Below are 23,173 nucleotides of genomic sequence, written 5' to 3' on the forward strand. Positions count from 1 at the left end.
GAAAATGACTTCAGACCTATATCTGTCCTTCCTCAAATGGCTAAATTAATAGACAAACTTCAACTCCATTTGAATAAATCGGATTTCAAAATAAAGAGTAACCAACATGCCTTTACTCATGGCCGATCTACTGAATCTGCTCTAATATCTATGACACAAAATTGGTATACAAAATTGGTATACAAAATTGGTAAGGGAGTTCACGTATTATTTATAGACTGCCATTAAGGTGAATCACAATATATTACTACAAAAATTAGCATCTATGGAAATTAATAAGTCTTTCTGGCAATGGATTCGAAGTTTTTTGACAGGAAGAACGCAACAAGTCAACCTACAAGGAGCCATGTCATCCATCCAACCTTGCCTTTTGGGCTTTCCACAAGGCGCTGTCATATCACCAGTGCTCCTTAATGTATATATAAATGATTTAGACGACAATATTCCTAAAGAAATAGATGCTAATACATGTAAATATGCGGATGATTGCACTCAGAACCAGATTGTCGAAAGAGGTGAATGCAGTTCCATGCAAAAAGTAATCGACGAATTACGGAAATGGGCTGATAATAACAGAATGACTCTGAATTCGGAAAAAAAGAAGGATATGCGGATATGCTTTACGGACTCAATACAAGAACCACCACCCCCATATTTATTGGTGAAGAAGAAATAGAAAGAGTTACTAGTTTCAAATTTCTTGGCGTAACATGTCAAAATGATCTTAAATGGAATGAACATGTACATCAAATTACAAGCAAGGCAAATAAAAGACTATATCATCTTCGACTTTGTAGGAAGTCTCAATTACCTTCAGATGTTGGATTATTAAGATATACATCAAAAATAAGACCAGTATTAGAGTATGCATCGGCAGTCTGGGCAGGACTTCCACATTTTTTACAGCAAGAAATTGAACGTGTACAAAGAAGAAGTTTAAAAATTTTACAACTAGATAAAAACTACTTGCACTCTTTGAAAAGCAGACGTGAACTAGCAACTACCCAAGAGATCAAATGGATTATAGAGGTACCTGATCATCCATGCTAATTTTTAGTACCTTATCCTAAAGAAAATTCGCACGAGTTGCGTAAAAGCAAAACTTATAGTATTTTATCTCGGACCAAACGTCATAAACAATCTTTTATTGCTAGATCTTGTAAATATATATATAATAAAGTTAACATGTAATTCTTAGTATAGTATGGTAAATATATAGAAAATCAATGTAAATTCATCGTACTTTTTAATCTGAAGATGAATAATAAAAACCTTTAATCATAATCATTAATCAATCATTACTCATATTTTTACATAACTAAAAACAGACAGATTTTCCAAGGATATGGACAATTTTTTCTGCAATATTATTCAGTTCGTTGTTGATACCATAAATAACTGTCCTTTTGTGATATAAAGAACTTTTTATGTTCGTTTTAAGTGATATGTAATGTTAGTAAATACAATAGGTTAATATAGCTAAAAAAGGCTAAGTTAGTGGATTTATTCAGGAACATTAAGTTTACAAAACTGAATTCCGTATCCCTCACCGGACACAAAAGCTATTGTATCTGTGTTGGAATGCACAGTTATATCAAATATAGAACGTAATCCGTAAAATTCAGCACATATTTCACCACTCTTTAAATCTACAGCAAGCAATCCGTTATTACTAGTTGCTCCAATGCAATACGATTTGTGTACGATTTGAACGGACTTAGTAAAGCTTTCATCGACATAATGCAAAAATCGCATTCACATCACCTTTCTTATGCAAATTAATTACATAAATACCCATTTTTTCGTTGTAGTTGCCAAAGATTAGAATGACCAATTTTTTATTATCACTTGTAAAGCAGCCATTGACCTCGGGATCATTTATAGTTCTATATAAAACATATTTTTTTAAAAAAGAATTTATATATTTAATAAAAGACCTTATGGGTATTTTTGCAGTAAACCAAGGTTTCAAGTAAAGTTCATTGTTGTTAATTCCCCATTTCCATAATGTGCATTCTGTTTCATTTACAGTTAAAATAACAGAATTATCAGGTGATACAGCTGCTGTTTTAAATTTTGAACTATCAACAGAAAGTCTTTTGTTGTATTGTATCTCACCCTTTGTAATTCTAACAACTTGAACAAACTTTTCATCGTCAATACAAACTAGGACATCACCAAATGTTAAGATTTTCTTAGGTTCAAATCCAATGTTAACATGCTTTGCTTGAGTAGAATCTACAAAATTTTTAGACGAAGTGGATATCTTCGTAAGATGATCAGAACCATCCCATATCCACAGTAAACCATCTGACCACCAACATCCTAATGCATTCTTCAGTTGCATTGGTACAGTTTGAATAATAGTGCAACGTTCAATGCTCCAAATATGAATGTTGACGTGGTCACCAACAGAGAAAGCAGCAAAAATAGACCCATCCGGTGAAAAACAACAACATTGAACTTTAAATTTTTCAAAGATAAATGAAGGTCTCCAAAGATGATCAGTTTTGAAAATTTCAAGCTTGGAAAAATACGGCAAAACATAAAATTCCTTAAACGAGATTGGATGGACTTTGTTAAGAGTCCTATCAACACATGGACACCTAACATTTGGTAAACAAAACTCGATTTCTCTTTGATCGTTGTATTTTGTCAACTGAGTGATTTCATAAAGCTTTTCATTCTGGCTTGTATGATAAAAAATACAATCACGATAATGGTGTTTTATCATTAAATGTAAAGGTAGTGAATATTTCTTTTTACTTGAAAAATGATCGATTGCCTTTGGGAATCGAAAAACATACGAAGTCTCGCCGAATTCTGCAACAAAGAACTCTGAATATTTAACGGTGCATTGCAGGGTTGTTAGGCTCCAGCGCTCGTTTGTAGCCAAATATGGTTTGAAAAGTGGCCAAATGGCAACAAAAGAGGCCAAACTTGTTTTCTGAGCCCGCACTGTTTATGGCATGCGGTTTTAATAAGTTTTTCTAATTGCTTCTTATAGTCTATATGGATTTATCATAAATATATACCATACATTGCAAATCTAGCGATGCCAACGCCTAATGTTCACATCAAAGGACATATGGGAAGAGGTGAATACAGAACGTAAGACTGAAAATTTATTCGCTGTTGCAAAAATATAAGGTGCTTGTTGACGAAATGAAGAGAAAAATGAACTACACGTCCAAAATTTCTTGATAAGCATTACAAGCTTAAAAGGCCATGTCAAAAATACAAAGTGAATAAACTATTTTATCTGTCTTTCTATAAGATCTCGACGTGCATAGTTGTCATTTTTACTGCTCTCCATATATACAGATTTATATAAATATTTATGCATAGTTCTTATAATGTTTATTCTACTCACATTCATACATGTGTTTAGTGGCAAATTCGCTTAGTTACCTTAAAGTTGATGCAGCAGTTCCCGGCAAAGTGTAGGCTGGAACAAATACGAATAATGGCATTTAGCAGTTCTAAGCTCATCCTATTGCGTTGTTTGGTCTTCACTGATGTCACCAAGGAAAAGGTTCTTTCAACCACTGCATTGCTTACAGGATTTGTCAGCCAGCTTAAGGCGTAAGTTGCCAATTCCTTGAATGGTTTGACCCCAAGAGAAGTTTGGAACTGAACTATCTTTGACCAAAATGCAACTGCTGTATCAGGTATGATGCCGTTAAAAATTTGTTCCTCTTTCCAATTTCGGTGGACGATCTTCCTGTACTGCTCCTCAATTGCATAATCTTGATCCTTTCGTAGATTAGGAAGCGGCAGTTGCTCAAAATCGGCTCTCGTTGTTACATCAAGAACTTTCCTTGGATGCAGGGCGCTTAAACCTTTAAAGATATTCCGGACAGCTGGTAAACGTTTCTTTACTTGATTTACAGCTTCCACAAGAAATTCTAGACACCTATTTTTCACTTCAGAAACTTCAGCTTCAGCACGTCGTTTGTCTTGTTGGGAAGAAATGTATTTCTATGCTTCTGACAAGAACTTTCCACCAAAGTCAACTTCATAAATGGCTAGATGTTTTCCTTGGTGGTCGAAAACTCTACCATATAAACTTTTATGGTGTACATTTAGTTCCGTGAACATTTCTTCTGGATCACCATCAGTTGCCTGGAAGAAGGCATTCACCCTGTCGAATTCTGTGACCAGAGGAGAAACGAAATGGAAATAAAGATATAGGACTGGATCATTGAGCATGTCCAGAAGAATACGAGCCTTGAATCTTGCTGCCTGCGTCGTCTCTGGTTGTGCTGTTCGGAAGTAAGCTTGCAGCTCAAACCAATTTGTGAGAATGCGAAATATAACTTTTCCTCTCACAAGCCACCTCGTAGTTGAGTACTTCTCAAACGGTACATCTTGCACATCGTCTGGATTCATCACTTCGTAGAGCGTCTTGTATGCTTCTCTTCTAATAGCGCTCTTTGAAAACCATTTCGGAATTTCTGCCAGAAGAAATCCTACACTCGACGGAAGTTTCTCAAATGCATGCTGAACACAAAGGGACAACGAATGGCAAATACACGTCATCTTGATGCAATGAGGAGCGACAGCAGCTATTCTTGTCCACAGCGAATTATCACTGTCAAATGAAACATAACTGTAATCACTGTCCTCGTGCCACCTGTCATTACTGTCATCACTGTCATCACTGTCCTCGTGCCACCTGTCATTACTGTCATCACTGTCATCACTGTCCTCGTGCCACCTGTCATTACTGTCATCACTGTCATCACTATCCTCGTGCCACCTGTCATTACTGTCATCACTGTCAGCAATGAAGAAATTACTCTTCAACTCATGTGCTAAATACTTGCCCAGATCGTATTTGTTCTTTCTATCATGAGGTTGAGTTTCTATTTCTACAGGATTCATGTCTTTCAATTCTGTTTGAATAGGAAGTTCTGGACGACTGGTGATGAAGATCTTAATCCATTTAGGCAGTCGGTCAAATTCTTTTGCAATCAATTTCAATAATTCACTTTTGCCGTCAACTTGACTTTCATCTAAGGCATCAATAACCAAAAGCATTGGTTCATGATCTTCCAATGAATGCAATGGATTATTTAATAAAACAATGAATTCATCGGTGATTGATTCTTTGGAATGGTTTCTCTGTAAATCTTCATTCAGTTTATTTTTAAAATTTGGTATTGTATCACACATGCTACTAGCCAATGATTCTATCAATTTTCGAGGATTTCTGTAATCTGATATATTATATCTGCAGAAATGAGAAGCAGCAAGTTTCTTCTTTTCAGAATATCGTCGACACAACTCAGCAGCAAACACACTTTTACCAACGCCTGGACCGGCAATCAAAACCATGACATTAGAAGCATCTTCACTTCTATCGTTAAGCCAAGTGTCGAGTTTTTCAAATAACCATTGTCTAGTGCCTTTAAGGTATTTCTTGTTAAGATCTTTTATAAGACCGTTAAAATTACACTTTCCAAGCTTTTCGACAACTGAATATGTTTTGTCCTGTAACATTTTTTTTACTCCTGCTACATCAGCTTTTGTTTTCTTTACATCTTCATTTATGTTCGCAACTTTTGTTGCCATCTCTACAACATATCTATTCATTACTTTCACATCTTCTTTGATTTTTTCAGTGACATCGATTAACTGCTCGTCTGCTTTATACCATTCTTTTAACATTTCAATATAATTTGCCTCATCGGAACTAAGGGGAGCTTTCTTTAATTCATCTATTTCAGTTTGTTTAATACCCAGACCAACCAATGCTTTTAAGACTTCTTGCCACCAGTACTCAAACTCACTGTCATCTACACTAATTGTAGTTATGTGACCATACACTTTGTTTCGATAAAACTTTATTCTTGCAATATTTGCTGAGATTGAAGAATCTGAAGAGGAAGGAAGATTATCCCATCCACCATGTGGCGCTGTTAGACCACATATGTTACGCAATAAGACAGTCAGCAATGAAATATCAAAGTTTTCAAGGTTTGGCAAACCAGTTGATGGATAAAGAAGGTCCCATTGCTCTTTGTTGATGACGCTTCTTTTTCTTAATGACTCCAATGTACTTTTATTTGAGGTTTTATTAAGTTCATCGCTTAGGTTTGACGAACGAAAATTTATATTAAAGTGCAATGTTGTTTTCAAAGCTTGTGTTCCTTTATTTATCAAGAGTTTACTTAAACGAGATCCGTTCGCCTCAATCTTCAATTTATTAGGAGGTAAATCCATTTTTCAAACTAAAAATTAAGAACGAGTTTTTGCAAAATGCATCAATTTACAATGTGCGAATTAACACAACATTAAAGGGATTAATAAAAAACATAATTACAAGAAATTTTATAAATAGTCCTCCTCATTTATAACTTTTGTCTAAAAAAATTGGTAAAAAAATACGATGTCATCTACAATTTATTGTTCGAAATAATCATGTTATGACAAACATGATATTTCTTCAATTACTTCAACCTACACACTTGTTTCACTTATTTAAAACTTATCAAAAACTTCTAAAAATATTCTGGAACTGTATTTAAGGATTGTGACGTTTTTCAATCATTTTTTCACAGCAATATTTTAAGACTATTTGTGGTTGTTACCAGTGGCGTAGCCTGGAAAAATAGTAACCCCAGCTCATCACCTCACGCCGAACGCGCGACCCCACTATGCTTCTCAGGAAAATTTTGAAATCCAGAGCCTTGGAAACAGCATTTTCTGCGACTTCGGGGGCGAATTATTTGTTAAACTATAATTTATAAAAACTCCTTTTTATTAGCTGCATTTTTAATGTGGCAATAGTCGAAACTGCCACTAGTAAAAAGGTGCTAAAGGTGGCTCAGAGAAAAGTTACGCAGGAGACAATTGTCCCCTGAATAAAAAGAAGAAATTTGGATTAGCACAAAAAATAACATAGTATACGACACTTCCTAAAATGCATAGAGAGAGATTTTTCTTGGCATTTCTCTTGTTAGTCTACACTTGTTTCGAATGAGGGATGGAAAACAGGGACGGCTTTACTCTTTAAAGCTATGCTTAATTTTCTCAACGAAGTACCATGCATTATGAAAACAAATATCAAAACACATACTATACTAATCATTTATAAAGAAGGGCCAGCCTTTTGGGTTTTTCTAAAAAATTTTCAACAACCTCATCATGCAACAGCTCTGATTCCTCTTTTTGTTCGATCATATCTTTGTGAATAGACATTCTACAGAAAGAGCTAAGCTGACCTTTACCCATTCTATTCCTCAAATAGCTTTTGACCCTTTTCAAGCAAGGAAACGACCTCTCTACTGAAGCACTTGCCACTGCTAAGACTATTGGGATATAGACGTATTATTAGAGTAATATGATACCGGAAATTCATATCTATAATGATGATACATGATTGGATAATTGATCATGGACTTTAGCACTAACACTTATATATATATTAAGTTCTTTGTCTTGTTGACATTCTATATCTTTTAGTATTCTTATTCTGTTCTATTGCACTGCACGTTGTATTTGGTTATGTTATATTAAAATGGTTACTTAAACATTATAATTCTAATAGGTTATGGGCCCAGGACGCAAACTGTCCTACTAAAGATAAGTAATGTCATTAAGTAAGGTAAGTAAGATAAGCAATGTCATTTTCGGATAGCGCTCTTAAGTTCGCAAAATTGAATGGCACGAACTACCGGTCATGGGCTTTCAACATGCGGTTATATTTGGAAAGCATGGACTTGTTTGAATTCGTCGAAGGTAGTGCGATTGCTCCTAACGACGATGCCGGTGCAGATATTCGAAGGAGATTCAATTCCTCAGCGAAAAAGGCATGGACGTATATTTGCTTGGCTATCGAGCCGGATCAGCAAGTGCACGTGAGAGAAACGATAACGGCAAAGGAAGCATGGGACGCTTTGAAAAGTCAATTTGCCAGGGAATCGTTACTTCAAAAGGTTCGTCTTCGCCAGCAATATTATTCGTCAAAATTTCATGTTGGAGGGAATATGCTAGAGCATATAAACAACTTAAAATCATTACACGAGCAACTAAAAGAAATGGGTGCAAGTATCGATGATAAGGAACTGGCAATGACCCTGTTGGCTAGTTTGCCAGATAAATATAAGCCATTAATAACGGCATTGGATGCTGTTGGTGAGAATGAACTTTCTTATGAGAAAGTGAAAAACATGATACTAAATGATGAAGACAGAGTCAAAGATTCCGAGACCAGAACAGAGGATGCATTTTTCATACAACGTAACAAGTTTCGAGGTGGGAAACAACGTGGTGGTCAGAATGAGAACATTTCTAATCGAAAGAAAGGCTTTCGTGGCAAGTGTTTCATTTGTGACGAGAAAGGGCATCTAGCAAAAGACTGTCCGCAGAAGAAGACGAAGCAGTTTCCAAACAGTGGCAACTCTTCAATCAACAAGGGAAACAAGTCTGCTCAGCTTGCAGAAAACGAAGAAAATAGCGAGATCGATAATGGTGATGCGTTGATTTCAAATTCATCAAACATTACAAGGAATTCAGATTGGATTATCGACTCCGGTGCAACGCAGCACATGACTTACGAGTTGGAAGGCTTATGCAATTACGTAGAATTTAAGCAACCGTGTGAAGTAAACCTTGGAGATAACCGCTCTATTTTAGCGTATGGCAAAGGAACTTATAAGGTAAAAGCTATTCTTGGCGACGGAAACAAAAACATCTCTTTGCAGGATGTATTGTATTCACCTGACATAAATAGAAATTTATTATCTGTTCGAGCGATGGTAAGACTGTTATTATCTGTTCGAGCGATGGTAAGACTGCGATTGTTACTTTCGAAAACGATGTTTGTAACATTCGACGAAATTCAAAACTGTTAGCAGTGGGAGAACTACAAGGAAAACTGTACATTTTGAAAATTGTCGAGCATTATATGAATGTTGCAAAAGAACAAGGCTTTGATTCAGATTTGAATTTATGGCATTGCAGATTGGGACATCTTGGAATAAACAATGTAATGAAACTCGTCGAGAATGATATGGTCGATGGAATTGGCAATGTAACATGTGAAAATCAGTTTTGTGAAGCTTGTGTGTTGGGAAAACAGCATCGATACTCTTTTCCAAAAGACGTTTCACAAGGAGCTAAGGAACCGTTCGAAATTATACATAGTGATGTATGTGGACCGATACAAGAGAATTCCATTGGTGGATCTTGATATTATGTCTCCTTTATCGATGACTACACCAGATATGTACAAGTATACTTTTTGAAGAACAAGAACGAAGTTTTGGAAAAGTTTAAAGAGTTTTTCAACTATGCAAAGAATATCTCTGGTAAGCAAGTTAAGATTATACGCACAGACAACGGTGGTGAGTATCAATCAAAAGAATTTGAGTCGTTTTTAAAGGACAATGGCATCACACATCAAACAACTGTTCCGTATAACCCAGAGCAAAACGGAGTTGCAGAACGGATGAATCGTACGATAATGGAATCAGCAAGAAGTATGTTGATGCACTAACGTCTACCCAATAAATTCGGGGCTGAAGCTGTAAATACAGCAACTTATCTTTGAAATAGAAGTCCAACAATTGCTTTGGACGGTATAACTCCTTATCAGTGTCTATTTGGGATAAAACCTGATGTAAGTAATCTGAAAGTGTTTGGCTGCATAACATATATGCACATTCCTAAAGAGCAAAGGAAAAAGTTGGATGCAAAATCTCTCAAGACGATTTTCATGGGTTATCCTGATGGGACGAAAGGGTTTAAGGTATTTGATCCAATGTCAAAAAAGTTTTATAAAAGTCGTGACGTTATGTTTCTAGAGCAGCAATTTTATAACTTTGAAAACAAACAGCGTGAGCAAAAACTCATTGAAAATGAAGAAAATCGTAATGTGCATGATGTTCCTGTAAATAGCAATGATGAAAGCCAATCAATAGAAGATCGAAACGCTGAACATGAAAACGGTAAAGTTGATGCAAGAGAAGTAGATGATTGCAATCGAGTGGGAGAAAATTCTTATGAACAGAGATTCATGAATGAGGTTAGACAACTCAAAGGTGAAAGGATACGAAGAGCACCTCAAAGATTCGACGAAGAATGTTACACAGTCAGCGACTTAACTGCAGACATCAGTGAACCCAACAATATAAAAGAAGCAAAAACTGGAGAACATGCGAATGAATGGAAGAACGCAATGATCTCAGAATACAATTCGTTGAAAGATAATCATACTTGGGATTTAGTACCTTTACCAGAAAACAAAAACGTAATCGGGAGTAAATGGGTTTACAAAGTAAAAAGAAAAGCTGATGGTTCAATTGAACGATTTAAGGCAAGATTAGTTGCTCAAGGTTATGCTCAATCATATGGAGTAGATTACGAAGATGTGTTTGCTCCAGTAGCAAGATATAATACCATAAGATCCTTATTGGCTGTGGCAACCATGTGTGATTGGGAAATACATCAAACAGATGTAAAAACTGCATTTCTTCAATTCTTCAAGGAGAATTAGAGGAAGAAATCTATTTACGGCAGCCTGATGGTTTTGTTGACAAAGATCATCCTGAATATGTTTGCAAGCTTAATAAAAGTATATATGGGTTAAAGCAAGCTGCAAGGTGCTGGAATACCTCTATCGATAAACACTTGCTTTCAAATGGGTACAAGAAAAGTTCAGCAGATCCTTGCGTATATGTCAAATCCGTAAAGTCCAAAAATGGTAAGATTAACTTTGTCATAATCGCAATATATGTTGACGACATGCTCCATTTCTCCAATTCTATTGAGATGTTGGAAAAAGAAAAGTCAGGAATTGCAAATAGATTCTATGTTGAAGATCTTGGTGAGATTCATTATGTCCTAGGGATGAGTATAAAACGAAATCGAAGATTGCGAACATTAACCATTAATCAGGAGAATTATCTACAAGGAATACTGAAAAGATTCGACATGCAAAATTGTAAAGCAGTCTCAACACCACTTGAATTTGGAAAGAAGTATGAAGTGTTAAGTGAAGGTGAGAATCCAGTTAATGTGAAGCAATATCAAATGGCAATTGGATGCTTAAACTATGCTACATTGATAAGTCGACCCGATTTAGCTGTTGCAGTTGGAACTTTATCAAAGTTTATGGCAAAACCAGGATTAGAGCATTGGAGAGGAGTGAAAAGGATCCTACGTTACATTCAAGGTACATTGGATTATGGTGTACAATTTACCACAGATGGCAATGATCCAATATTGTCAGGATATACAGATGCAGATTGGGGTGGAGATATAGTGACACGTCGATCTACCACAGGGTACATATATCAAATTAATGGGAATACTGTGAGTTGGTGCAGCAAAAGACAGGGATGTGTTGCAAGATCAACAACAGAAGCAGAGTATGTATCTTTAAGTACAGCATGCCAAGAAGGAGTCTGGTTGAGAAAGCTACTGGATAGTATCTCAATAACACAACGAGAGCCTACCATCATCTATGAAGACAACCAAGGGGCTATTGAGCTATCAAGAAGTCCGAAATTCCACTCTCGGACAAAACATATAGATGTGGCATACCACTATGTGAGAGAGAAAGTTCACGAAAATATCATTTCTGTTAAATATTGTTCCAGTGAGAATATGCTAGCGGATATATTTACAAAAGGACTTAGTAAAGATACTTTTCAGAAATTCAGGAAAATGTTAGGCGTTATCAAGATTAAAGAACAATGAACATTCAACTGATTCAAGTATAATCATTTAGTGGGAGTATTGGGATATAGACGTATTATTAGAGTAATTTGATACAGGAAATTCATATCTATAATGATGATACATGATTGGATAATTGATCATGGACTTTGGCACTAACACTTCTATATATATTAAGTTCTTTGTCTTGTTGGCATTCTATATCTTTTAGTATTCTTATTCTGTTCTATTGCACTGCACGTTGTATTTGGTTATGTTATATTAAAATGGTTACTTAAACATTATAATTCTAATAAAGACACCATTCAATTTTAAGAAATTTACCACTTGACGTTAACTCGACTGGATATTAAATTTGTGTATGTATTTAAGCACCTCATTACTGCACTCTTTCTGAAAGTCCTTGTCGTTGTAAATGAAGGAAAGTTGACTCTCTAAAGTTGGGATGTCAAAAAGAGGACTATTTTTATCCTTGAGAAGATTGATCTTCTCCTGTGAAACTATGCCCTTCCATTTATTAAATACTTTAGGATTTACAAGATCTAAAAACTTGAACTGATTCATATCTTGAAATCGTTCACTTAACATGCCTTTAATGGAATCAATAATCTCAAAATAAAGCTGTTTGTAATTGTATCAACTATCTGCTCTGTTGCTGGTGGGCCTACTTTTTCTAGTGCAGTTTGGTAAAACTCGGTGAAAGCTTGATCTGTGGGAAGTGATACAATAAACTTCTTGAAATTTTCAATCTTGCCTTATGCCATAATTAAAATGGGTTTCCTATTTTAAATAATGGAATTCAAAAATGTGGACTGTTATAAAATCCTGTAAAGAAACACACACTAGAAAACAAAAGAGAAAGCTATCAAGATAATGCAAAGAGCCACTTAATTTACTTAATGACTCATTGTCCCATCCAGCTGGTTGTTCAAGTACCCCCTCAAAAATATCTAAAAGTTTTTTTTAGAGTTTTTGTGCAATACATTGATCAATCTAGAGAGATAATACCATCTTGTTTCACCAGGGGCAGGAAACTCAAGATTGTTTAATGTGAGAAAAGCTTTTCTATTTGGGGCATTGCTTGTAAATGTGCTGAATGTACTTATATTAATGAAAAAGATTTTAACCGGGGAAATTGATGAGGCTGACTGACAAATGGCCAGGTTCAATCTATGAGCTGCACATTGAACAAAATGGCAAAAGAATACTCTTGTCGAACCAATACTTGAACACCATTGATTTTGCCAGACATGACAGAAGCACCATCATATGTTTGCAAAACCAGTTTTTCTTTTATATGAGAATACTCATCAAGATTATCTTTGACAACTTGTGATATTGTTGTGGCATTTCTTTTCATACTTACATCCACAAATTGTAATTGCCTCTCACAAATTTTATTTACTTTGTCAAACCGAGCAATAACACTTAACTGCTCTTTGGTGGACACATCAGAGAGCATCTACTCGCTCCCTCGTAAGCTCAACTTATCACTGCAGTTCCTCGGGAGCAGCCTGAAGGAAGCAGTGAGCTCACCCCCTTAATCTCATCAGCCCCTCAAATAGCTTTTCTTGGTGCCCAGGTGACTCGACATTCTTACATAGCCATTCCTCATCCCCGCCGTTGACAGCACCGCTGTCGTCACACAGGCGGCAAACGAATTTCATAGCTTTGCCAGCCAACCACGCGCGATTATACCGCCGACCGTTAAAATGCTCGGCTAGATTCATGACGCTTATAGCGCCAGTTTGACATGCCAAACACTCCATACCAGCGACGGCTATATCATACACAACATTTTATTCAAATACTGGTTTTCCCTAACTCCATCCCCTCGCAAACAACAGGCTGTAATTAAAAGAGATTTTCACCGCAGTGATTTATTATGATCACAGCTTAAGTCTGTAGCCTCCGGTATGGGTGGGGTGACGAAAACTGTCACACCAAGATGACACAACCGGGGATGCAACACAGTAAATGTCGCACTAAGTTTATGTCTAGTGTGAATCGCCATCCGCCACTTGACGATGAATTTTTTCAGAGCTTCCATACGCCCGAGCTTATTCCTCCTCATGCCCTCTCGCACGTGCAGCGTCCAGCTGTGCTTCTAACTTCGCGTGAGTCCTTTACACCCCCTTCTTCAACTCCGGTATCGACAGTGCCTCTCTATCTTACGCTGCCTACTGCGAGCGTTGCCGGAAATACGTACCGATTACAGAAGATTTCAGAGATCTTAGCTCGCTTGCACACGGAAATGGAAGCCTACTAAACGCTCTAGAAAAGTACAAAAGACCTGTAAATGGGTTAGACGGCGCAGGCAACGCACTGTCTGTATCACTGTGGGCAGTGCTGTTAGCGGCGTGGGCGTACTGAGTACCATCGTCTTAACTCCTGTCGGGATCGCGCTCGAAGGCCTAGCAGCTGTTTGCGGCACTGCCACTATCGCTGGTCGGGTCGTGAGCCGCAGATTGGACAAGAAAGCTGAAAAACACGATCGCATTCGGACGTCCGCTGAGACCGTGCTCCGAACAATCTCACTGATCACGAGCCGAGCGCTTCGAGATGGTAACTGCAGTGAAAGTGAGTACCACCTCGTTTTGGGCGTAGCAGAGCGCTATCTAAACTATCAAACCAACGGTAGCGCTTGTTGAAGAAAACCCTATAACGGCCCCCGCGTCAATCTCTAATGCAGGGTCGAGACTGCATTACAACTTGCCCACTTCGAAAGTTGTTTTCTCGACACGTTCACCTTCAGCCGTTAGCAGTGCTAATAACGAGCAGTGCCATAATAACGACGATACTCAAGTCGCTTGGCGGTCTGAGCTTGGGCGAGAACAGCAGTGTACGGATGGGACGGTCAAAAGCGTATTCCCATACAGAGATCGAGCTTGGTAGATCTTGCTCGCCATCATATTGGCAGTGGAAGCGCGTTAAATCCGTCACAGGAGGTCTCCTTGTTTGGAGCCAAATCTCGACTGCTTGGGTCATACACAAATCTAACGCCATGCTGATACGTCGTATAAGGGGAACTCAAGATAATACACCCTACAGGTACGTCTCATATTGTATCCAAACGTGCCCCGTCGGGTCGAGACTGCCCAAGCGATTGCGTTGTAGCAAGTGAGAAGAAAAGTGCCATCACCCCGCCAGAAGAGATGGAAGTTCCAACCCCAAACCTCTCGCAGTTTACCGCTGCTCATATGATACCAGTCGTTTTCTGCCCGCTCAATCCAGAGACTCTGAATCTGTATCTTGCCATTCTTCAGATTTGCACCCTCCCCAAACCGCGCCACCACAACGTCCTGTCGTACGAGATCCGGCAGTGTTCTTGTAACAATTCTCAGTAAACCACCCAAACGGTCATCAACGCCATGGAGGTCGAGCTTGTTTACCTTCAGCTGCGCGACACTTTGAGAGAGAGTGCCCTGACCCCGGCACCGCAAGAGCATGCTGTCTGATCTCCTGCAACTTCAACCTGAGACTTCAATAAATTATACTTGACCAATCTATGTAATTGTTTCAATTTAAAACAATCTATCCCACAGCCTTTGAGTACGAACAGCCTTTTCGGACGAACGTGAGCAAGGAGACGTTTCATGAAGAAGCTCTTGCCCATATTGCTCTGACCCAAGAGGAAAACAATCTGCCCCCATTTTTTAAGTGAAGGCAGAAGCTTGTTAAACCACTCTTTTTGTGAAATTCAAGCCCGGGGATAGCGGGGTATTTGCCGCCACCAGTGTTAGTATCGCGTACCATAACACTTGGAAGAACGGGAGGCGCGGGTGCCTGTAATGGCGTCGGGACGACTGACACGGGGGCGGGGAATAACAGCCAAAAATCCATTTCGGAAAGATATGCACCGCTCTAAATGTTTAGCGACTGTCCGGCGTGGGCGCTCGTCGGAGTCGAGGACGCTGCCCACAAGGCCTGGGAGATGCTGTTGCTGACGGGCTCATAGAAATGTGAAGCCGCCGCGGGCGCCGAAGCAAGGACATTGGGCGCCAAATTTCTGGCTGACGATTTCAACCCAAAAATGGCCTTCGATTTTGCGCGGTTCGCTGCTCTTTTGCCCGTGCTCTTTGTAGCATCCAGGAGCATGCTCTTGAATTCCTCCAAACTGCTCTTCTTCGCTCGCCCCGTGGTCTTCCGTCATGTCCCTGCTGCTCTTCTAGGCGCTTCGACGCGCCCGTGTTCCGTCTTGTTGTCGACCTTGGCACTGCGCGTGTTCTTCGAATTGTTCCCGTCATCTTGCGAGTCTTTCCAACCCTCGATCTTTTCGCACCGCTCGTCGTCTGCTCACGGGATGGCACATATTTCATGCGGTAGTCGTCGGAGGGGGAGACATGTTGCCGTTAAAAATGCCCGCGCCGAAGATACTGTCAACGACGTTGTCCACTAGCAAGATGAGCGTACTGAGGGCGAACGGGATAGCAGCATTCTTCGCGTAAGGGATTATTCTGTGTCTGCTCCCAACAGCCTCCCGCTGTGCTCAGTATAAGGAATGGATTATCCTTACCCGAGCATTCACATCGAATGCCTCATGAAGGCCGAGCGAGCCCGATGACGGTTTGTTAGCTACGACAGCCTACCACATCTCCACAATGGGCAGTTTTGCATCAGCAACACGGACAACATCGACCCTCTCCATGATCCGGACGAAGGGGGGAACCACTGGCTAACTGTTTGTTGTACTGGAACGCATGTGCTTGTCTTCGATAGCTTTGGACGTGCGCTTGCTAAAATAGAGGAAGCATATACAGAGCCCCAGCTGCGCAAATATTTTCTGAACGCCTTTCCCGAGCGAGTCATGGTTACGAATACGTTTGCAGTGCAGAGTCGAGAAAGGGCTATCTGCAGGCGCCATGTTGTCCCAGCGGGGCGGCTGCTTTGACGTAGTGTCAAAGCCGTCGTTCCGACAAAGCATGGTCGCGTTTTTACCAAACGGACGGACGAAGTGTTGAGGAATGTCTCGCAGAGGTGTACTACAGTCCTGCGGGGTACTGGCACGGCCGTGCTGCTATCCCAAAGCTGGCTAAAGAGGTTGACGTCGGCGAGGATGTGGCTCATGAATGGCTAACAAAACAGGCTATCTGGCAGATCTACTTGCCCGCACCTGCGCGAAGTGCTATCCCCCGACATAAGTTTGACATCAGCTACGAGGTCTACCGCTACGCCAAAGATGAGATGCCGATTGAATGTCGGCTTGGCGATAAGTTTGCGGAGTCTTTCGGTCTCGCTTGGCCGGAGCAGCTTCACATCAACACACTTTCGGAGGTTCTCCATCGTCTTGCCGAAGACGCTGTTGATCAGCAGCTTGTAGAGGTTGACTTCAAAGTCACTCTTTGCCTTCTTCCGGAGTTTGGTGTTCTTCTGGGTGTAGGGCTCCATCCATGGGTTTTGATCGAAGCGGAGCGCCCTGTGGATCTTTTTCAGGCGCATGCCAAGCTGCAGATAGAGCTGCAGATTCCGATTGTGCAGGACGTATGGGTCTTGTCGCGCAGATTGGAGACCAGCTTTTCGACCTCGTGAGACGCACCCCCATACAAGTCTTTAAGGATACTTTGCTGGTAATCCGACATCCACGCGTTGTCGACCTTCAGGCGTTCTGGCGTCGACTGATATGCCTTGTGCTCGTCATGCAGCTCTTCTGGGTACTCCAGATCGACTTCGAGAATGTAGTCCTTCTCTACATCCACAGACTGTTCCAGGGCTGCCTTTGCATCCTCTTGGTCGACCCACTCGAACGCGTCTGTGGGTAGTGACTACGACATTGCCCAGCCGTACTGGTTGTTGGTGTCGTACTACAGGATACAGCTTTTTTGTGCAACAGAGTTGCTTGGAGATCGGCCATCAAAAGCAAACCCAAACCATAAACAGTCCTAGTCGTACCGAGTGACTGCCCCCGAGAAAGTACTGGATCTAGCTTTTTGGCTTCCCTGGATCGTAGTCTGGCACCTTAGGGTTGTTGGCTTTGGTGAAGCACCTGCTGGTCATGCTGATGCCGCCGCGCAGGCCCTTCTCAATGACGAGATGCATATCTATGTCAGTGAGCAGCTCGAGCTCCATCCCCGTGTGCTTCAGGAGAGCGTCCCAGCTCAGACCCGGGCTCGAATAAGAGTAGGCCGGGTCTAGCTTGTATTGCTCGAGGCACAGTTTTTGGAAGTTCTCGAAGACGTCGGTGAGGAGGATAACATCGGTCTAAAGGTAGAGATCGTGGTAGTCGCCGAGGAATGTGCAGACGAAGGCGTCCCAGACCTTTTTTCCATGGGCATAATCGTCATCGGTAATGCCTTCAACGGAGAGTTTGCTGTAGAAAGCCTCCCTCGGCACGAGGGAACCCTCGTTGAATCTGGACCAGCCGTCCATATACTCATAGGGGTATACCCCTTGCCGAGCAGTAGGGTACACCTCTGGAGGTTTGGCTCGAAGCCTACTGTGATGCGCATGTCTTGCAGATCGCTGGCTTCCACCAATGTATCCAGACATAAGAGCATAAACTGGGCGCTGTCGATGAATCAAAGATGGCCGATACTGAACGAGATGTATTTCTCAGCGTTGTTGAGGATGCAGCTGACCTCCCCTTCAGTCTCTGCGATGGTCTGCACGATGAGATGGCTGTCGTAGCCCCGCAGGTTGTGCAACTTGAGGTTGCATTCATTGTGGGCCGCACCTCGGTACTTGCCAGTAATGTAGCAGTGGTCTCAACCGGAGTCGTCTTTGAGGAGCTTGCTGCAAACGTGGCAGGTTGTGGCTTTCTTGTGGCTACCCCAGTGCTTTCCTGTCATGTGCATACGCTCGGAGTTAGTCAACACCGCCTTGATCTTACAATCTTCTTCTTGGAGCGCATACAGGAAATGCTTGGCTGCGTTAGGCACTCGGTAGAGCTGCGGTGGCTGCGTTTCCCCGTCGGAACGAACGACTATGTACGAGTAGCCGCATGCCTCGTGCCTCTTGGTTTGCTGGGTTTGCCTCGAATTTAAAGACCAGGCTCTCAAAGTCAGCGTAGATTATGAAGGAAGGTTGAGCTGCTGTGGTAGTTCTCAAAGGTGATTTTGTCATTTTTTCTGGGGGTTGGCATTCTGATGGTTGCCTCGAAATTCAGGCTTATGCTCTTCCAGCAAATCCTGTCTGGTAAAGCCGTGAAGGCAATGCTCACAGAAGGGTAGCCGGTGGTGTCCTTTGCTTCCCGGTTGAGAAGGCGGTTGAGGTTCTTGATCCAAGTGTAGTGGTTTTTCTCAGGATTTTTAGAATCCGAGACGAGGAAGAGATTCACAGTCTTGCGAGCTCTCTCTACTTTACTCAGGCGGCAAGGAATGACGCCGCCTTCCCAACCAAACACCTTGATAGCAAGGTCGTTCTGACGCTCTACTAGTTCGAGCTGGGAGAGCGGTGTGGGTGCACTCACCCCCGCAAATTCAAGGCCGTTTTTAGTGGGATACTTGCCCGGCCGTTGCGGGTCTTTAGTCGCAGGAAACAGCGCAGCCCTTAGAGACCAGCGGAGGCAGTCGTCGTCTTTGTTTTTCACGTTGAAGATGACCTTCTTATTCTTGATCGCAGTGGGAAGAAGAAGGTATGAGCCTCCGCGTAAAGGCTGGTAGTGAGCGATGTCAAGCTAGAGTGTTTTGACACGATCCCCTATGTACCCAGACCCTTCCCGAGTGAACTTTTTTAACCTCTCCAGGATAGTTTGGAAGGCTTCATGTAGGGCTTGCGGAATCTCATGCTCCTGTAGCAGCGTGATCTGCTTTGTCCTGAACACTGGTGCTTGATGCACTTCAGTACCATTTGCTTCATCCTTCCGAAGCTCAACCTCTACAGCCAACTGGAACTTAACTCCTCGTAGAGATAATAACTCCTCGACTAGTTTGCGTTCGATGTAGGGCTGGGAGTTTATGAGGAAAGCCAATAACTCGCGTTCAAAGGGGTGCCCCTTCGGCACCTGCATTTTCCAGGCTCTCAGATGATAGATGAAGGCCTTTATTTCATCCCACTTAAGTTCCGTAAGTGGTGGGGGAGGAGCCCTTGTGGGGCGTTGTGGTCTGCGCCTCAATAACATTTCAGCCAGAAGCTCATCGATGTATGCATCAACTTCATCATCGGTAAACTTAACGGGGCTGCGCTTAAGTGATTTGGGGATAGGCCTGCGCTTGCGTGATTTGGGGATAGGCCTGCGCTTGCGCGGCTTGGAGATAGGCGAAGTGACATTTCGTAGCGTGGGTGTTAAAGGCAGCGTGCGGTTGAAGAGCATTAAGAGAGGCGTTCACCGCGTGTCCGCTGATTACACCTTGGTCATAGAGTTGCAGAAGTTTATTAACAGTATCCATCTTGAGTGTCGCAAATCTGGTTGATATGCATTAGGGGAGATATTTTTCTAAATCAAAATTAATTCTAAATGTCGAAATCAATTCAAAATGTAGAAATTAATTCGGCGAGTGCGCTCGCAAACCTTTTTCTTGCTTGTTTCTGTTTATAAACAAACATATGCTGCACCCTATTCGCACCTCAGGCTTTACAAAGGATACTTTCTGCCTGTGTTACGACCCCACACTTACGATATGGTTGTGGAAGTCGCCCGCCTTCCCTTAACCGCCTCATATGAAATCCACAGTATTCACCTATGCAGCTTCGTCTACATGTGGTGAGCTTTCCGGATAATAACCACGCACACTTGTTCTTGCTCTGCCTCATGGCTTTCGAATGTTTGGATATACAATATGTGAGAATATATGTATGAATAAATAATATAGCCCCGACGGCCGGCTGCGCTGGCGCTGGGGTTGGCCGCCCGTCTTTGGCTCTTGCCGTTGTCCTGAATTTGGTCTTTGCGTTATCCGGTGCGATTTTTGTGCCGACCTATTGCGTACTATGTATGTGAACCACGTAGGTGCACTAGGGCTGGGGCGCTTACATTTATGTATGCAGCCTGCTAGGGGGTGAGTGCGCCAGAACCGGTAGTCTCTATATTACTCATTATGACATGAGATATGTGAATGTCAAGCGCATCACTGTCTCCGAATTATTTATTATCAAACCTTTTCTTCGTGTAAGAGCCGCAATTTTTATAGTGGATAATTTGAAACAATAAATGAAACCTACTTTCCAGTCGTGGTATTAAATATAGCTTTAAAAGTCACTTATAGAATCATTCAAACGATTTTCATTTGGAATGGAAATGAACATTGATTTGTTTAAAGTCATACTTCATACTACGCAATGCTTCGGTATCAAATTTGTTAGAAAAGTTAGAAATGTAAATACAAAATCTCGGTTAACTTACGTAAAATTACCTTTGTTTTAGAAATAAGACTTCATATACGACGATCATGTGGACAAAATTATGCTTGCTTTAGTTCTTTACATGTTATGTACCTAACAAAAGATGAGAAATTTAATATAAAAAACGCGACTACATATATATCAGTTAAAAATGGCAATCATAGTTCGAATCTTATTGTAACATCAATCTTTTATCCTTCTGAGTTTTGTTACATAAAAACATTTAAATAACGAACAAAGATTAAGAGTGAGTCAGGATCTCCTTCAACAAACAGTATTAAAACACATTAATGACGTCTATGTAGAACATTCTGGTTATATAACTAAATATACACCACTGAATAAAAACAATTGTTATAGAAATAAAAATACATAATTAAGAACTTCATGCAGAGTACATAAAAACATTGAGATTAGTCAAATTCTAAAGGACTGCTGCTAAATCTTATAAAGTTCCACAAGTTTTAACTCAGGAATAGAGAATCACCTATCTGAGACAAGATTTGAATGCCAGTGATTAAGACACGAATTTCGAAACTGTGAACGGATTTTTCCCTTCATTAATAAAAAATTCCATACATGTATATTCTTGTATAAGTCAGTTCATATTATAAAAAAACTTTGTTATTAAATAAACCATTGTAAATTATAAATACATGGCAAACATCAACTGCACACAATTATTATTACTTATGATCAATAAAGACACTGTAGATACAACAGTAAAGGTTGCAATAAAAGTAAACCTTAAAACTGTTAACAAACATGATCAAAAGTTTAATTTTAAAAGCTCGCTGTGTTGCATGAATCAACATTTCACAAAAATAGATTGGGTTGCGTTCTTTCTCTGTGCAAACACATTTTTCCTGTGTTCAACATTTGCTTATTTTACAAGTGTTCTTACTTTTAAAATGAATGGTTTGCTCAATACAATTAACAACATTTTGTTAGACAAACAGCGATTAGTCAAAAGTGGCGTCGGCAAAAAAAGGGAGGCGATGCATGATTGGACATACTATCCTTTCTACATAAATTTTTACGGATTCCCATTTTTTCAGTAGACAAATATGCTATTTCACATCTCCCATACCTTTGAAGTGTTTTGCTTTCCTTTGCCGTGCAGCTTACAATTGACAATAGTTAGAAATTTGGTACTTAACTTAAATATGATTTCTCTTGAATGTTTAGTCCTACATTATCGAGATGCTTTAGTAGCAAATTCGTTATGTAAAGTTAGTTATATAGTTTCAGAAACTCGCTTTACTTTCGACAAATTACCTTCGTTTTAGAAATAAGACTTTATATATGACGACTGTATAGAAAAAATATGCTTGTTTTAGTTTTTACATGTCACATACCTTACAAAGATGAGATATTTAATATAAAGAACGCGACCACATACATATCAGTTTGAAAATGATGATCATAATTCATACCTTATTGTAACATCAATCTATTATCAATGTAAGTTTTGTTACATAAACACATTTAAATAGCAAACGAAGATGAAGAGTGAGTCAGGATCTCCTTCCACAAACAGTATTATAAAACATTAATGACATCTATGTAGAACATTCTAGTTATATAACTGAGTATACATCACTGACTAAAAACAATTGTTATAGAAATAAAAATACATAAACAAGAACTTCATGCAGAGTACATAATAACATTGAGATTAGTCAAATCCCAAAGGACTGCTGCTAAATGTTATAAAGTTTCACAAGTTTTAACTCAGGAATAGATGATCACTGATCTAAGGCAAGATTTAAATGTCAATGAGTATGACACGATTTTGGAAGCTGTAAACGGATTTTTTTCTTTATTGATTAAAAATTCCATACATGCATATTATTGCACAAGTCACTTCATATTATAAAAACCTTTGTTATTAAATAAACCACTGTAAATTACGAATACATTTTAAACATCGACTGCACGCATTATAATTACTTAGCTATGAGAAAAAACACTGTCGATACAACAGTAAAGGATGCAATGAAAATAGTCATTAAGATAATGCTAGTCTCAGATGTGCAGTGACGTTGAGAAGCACATTGTAGTTTAAAAATCTCAACCTCAAACTATCTAATATCAAGAATAATCTCTGTGTATTTGGTGTTATCATTTCTCTCTATATCATTGGGAATGTACTTTCTATAGGCATAAAACATCTCACTTCATGGTGGGGGAGAAAATTGTCGAATGG

At 40.0% G+C, this 23,173-nt stretch overlaps 2 protein-coding genes across 4 annotated transcripts in view; both read right to left on the reverse strand.

The window, feature by feature from the left end:
- The window catches only part of LOC124451912, a 62,795-nt gene extending 55,513 nt beyond the window's left edge, over positions 1–7,282 (reverse strand). The window contains exon 1 of the mRNA XM_047002507.1: positions 7,230–7,282. The gene's annotated coding sequence lies outside the window, so the exon portion shown is untranslated. The remainder of the gene's footprint in view (positions 1–7,229) is intronic.
- Positions 1,112–22,270, reverse strand: LOC124451913. Of its 3 annotated transcripts, none has more exons than XM_047002512.1 (3): positions 22,243–22,270; positions 3,412–6,236; positions 1,112–1,886 (listed from the first exon to the last, which is right to left on the reverse strand). In XM_047002512.1, exon 2 carries the CDS (start codon positions 6,226–6,228, stop codon positions 3,982–3,984), a length of 2,247 nt encoding a protein of 748 aa, XP_046858468.1. In that variant the 5' UTR covers positions 6,229–6,236; positions 22,243–22,270; the 3' UTR covers positions 1,112–1,886; positions 3,412–3,981. The 3 variants fall into 3 exon arrangements, with proteins under 3 accessions (XP_046858468.1, XP_046858467.1, XP_046858466.1); XM_047002511.1 differs by lacking the exon at positions 22,243–22,270 and adding an exon at positions 20,976–21,007; XM_047002510.1 differs by lacking the exon at positions 22,243–22,270 and adding an exon at positions 20,966–21,007.
- Between the last annotated feature and the right edge of the window lie 903 nt (positions 22,271–23,173).

This window comes from Xenia sp. Carnegie-2017, unplaced genomic scaffold (genome assembly GCF_021976095.1).
Source record: "Xenia sp. Carnegie-2017 unplaced genomic scaffold, XeniaSp_v1 HiC_scaffold_24, whole genome shotgun sequence".
NCBI lineage: Eukaryota > Metazoa > Cnidaria > Anthozoa > Malacalcyonacea > Xeniidae > Xenia > Xenia sp. Carnegie-2017.

Coding starts and splice junctions, on each gene's coding strand:
- LOC124451913 (XM_047002512.1), bottom strand. CDS start 6,228: ATGGATTTACCTCCTAATAAATTGAAGATTGAGGCGAACGGATCTCGT.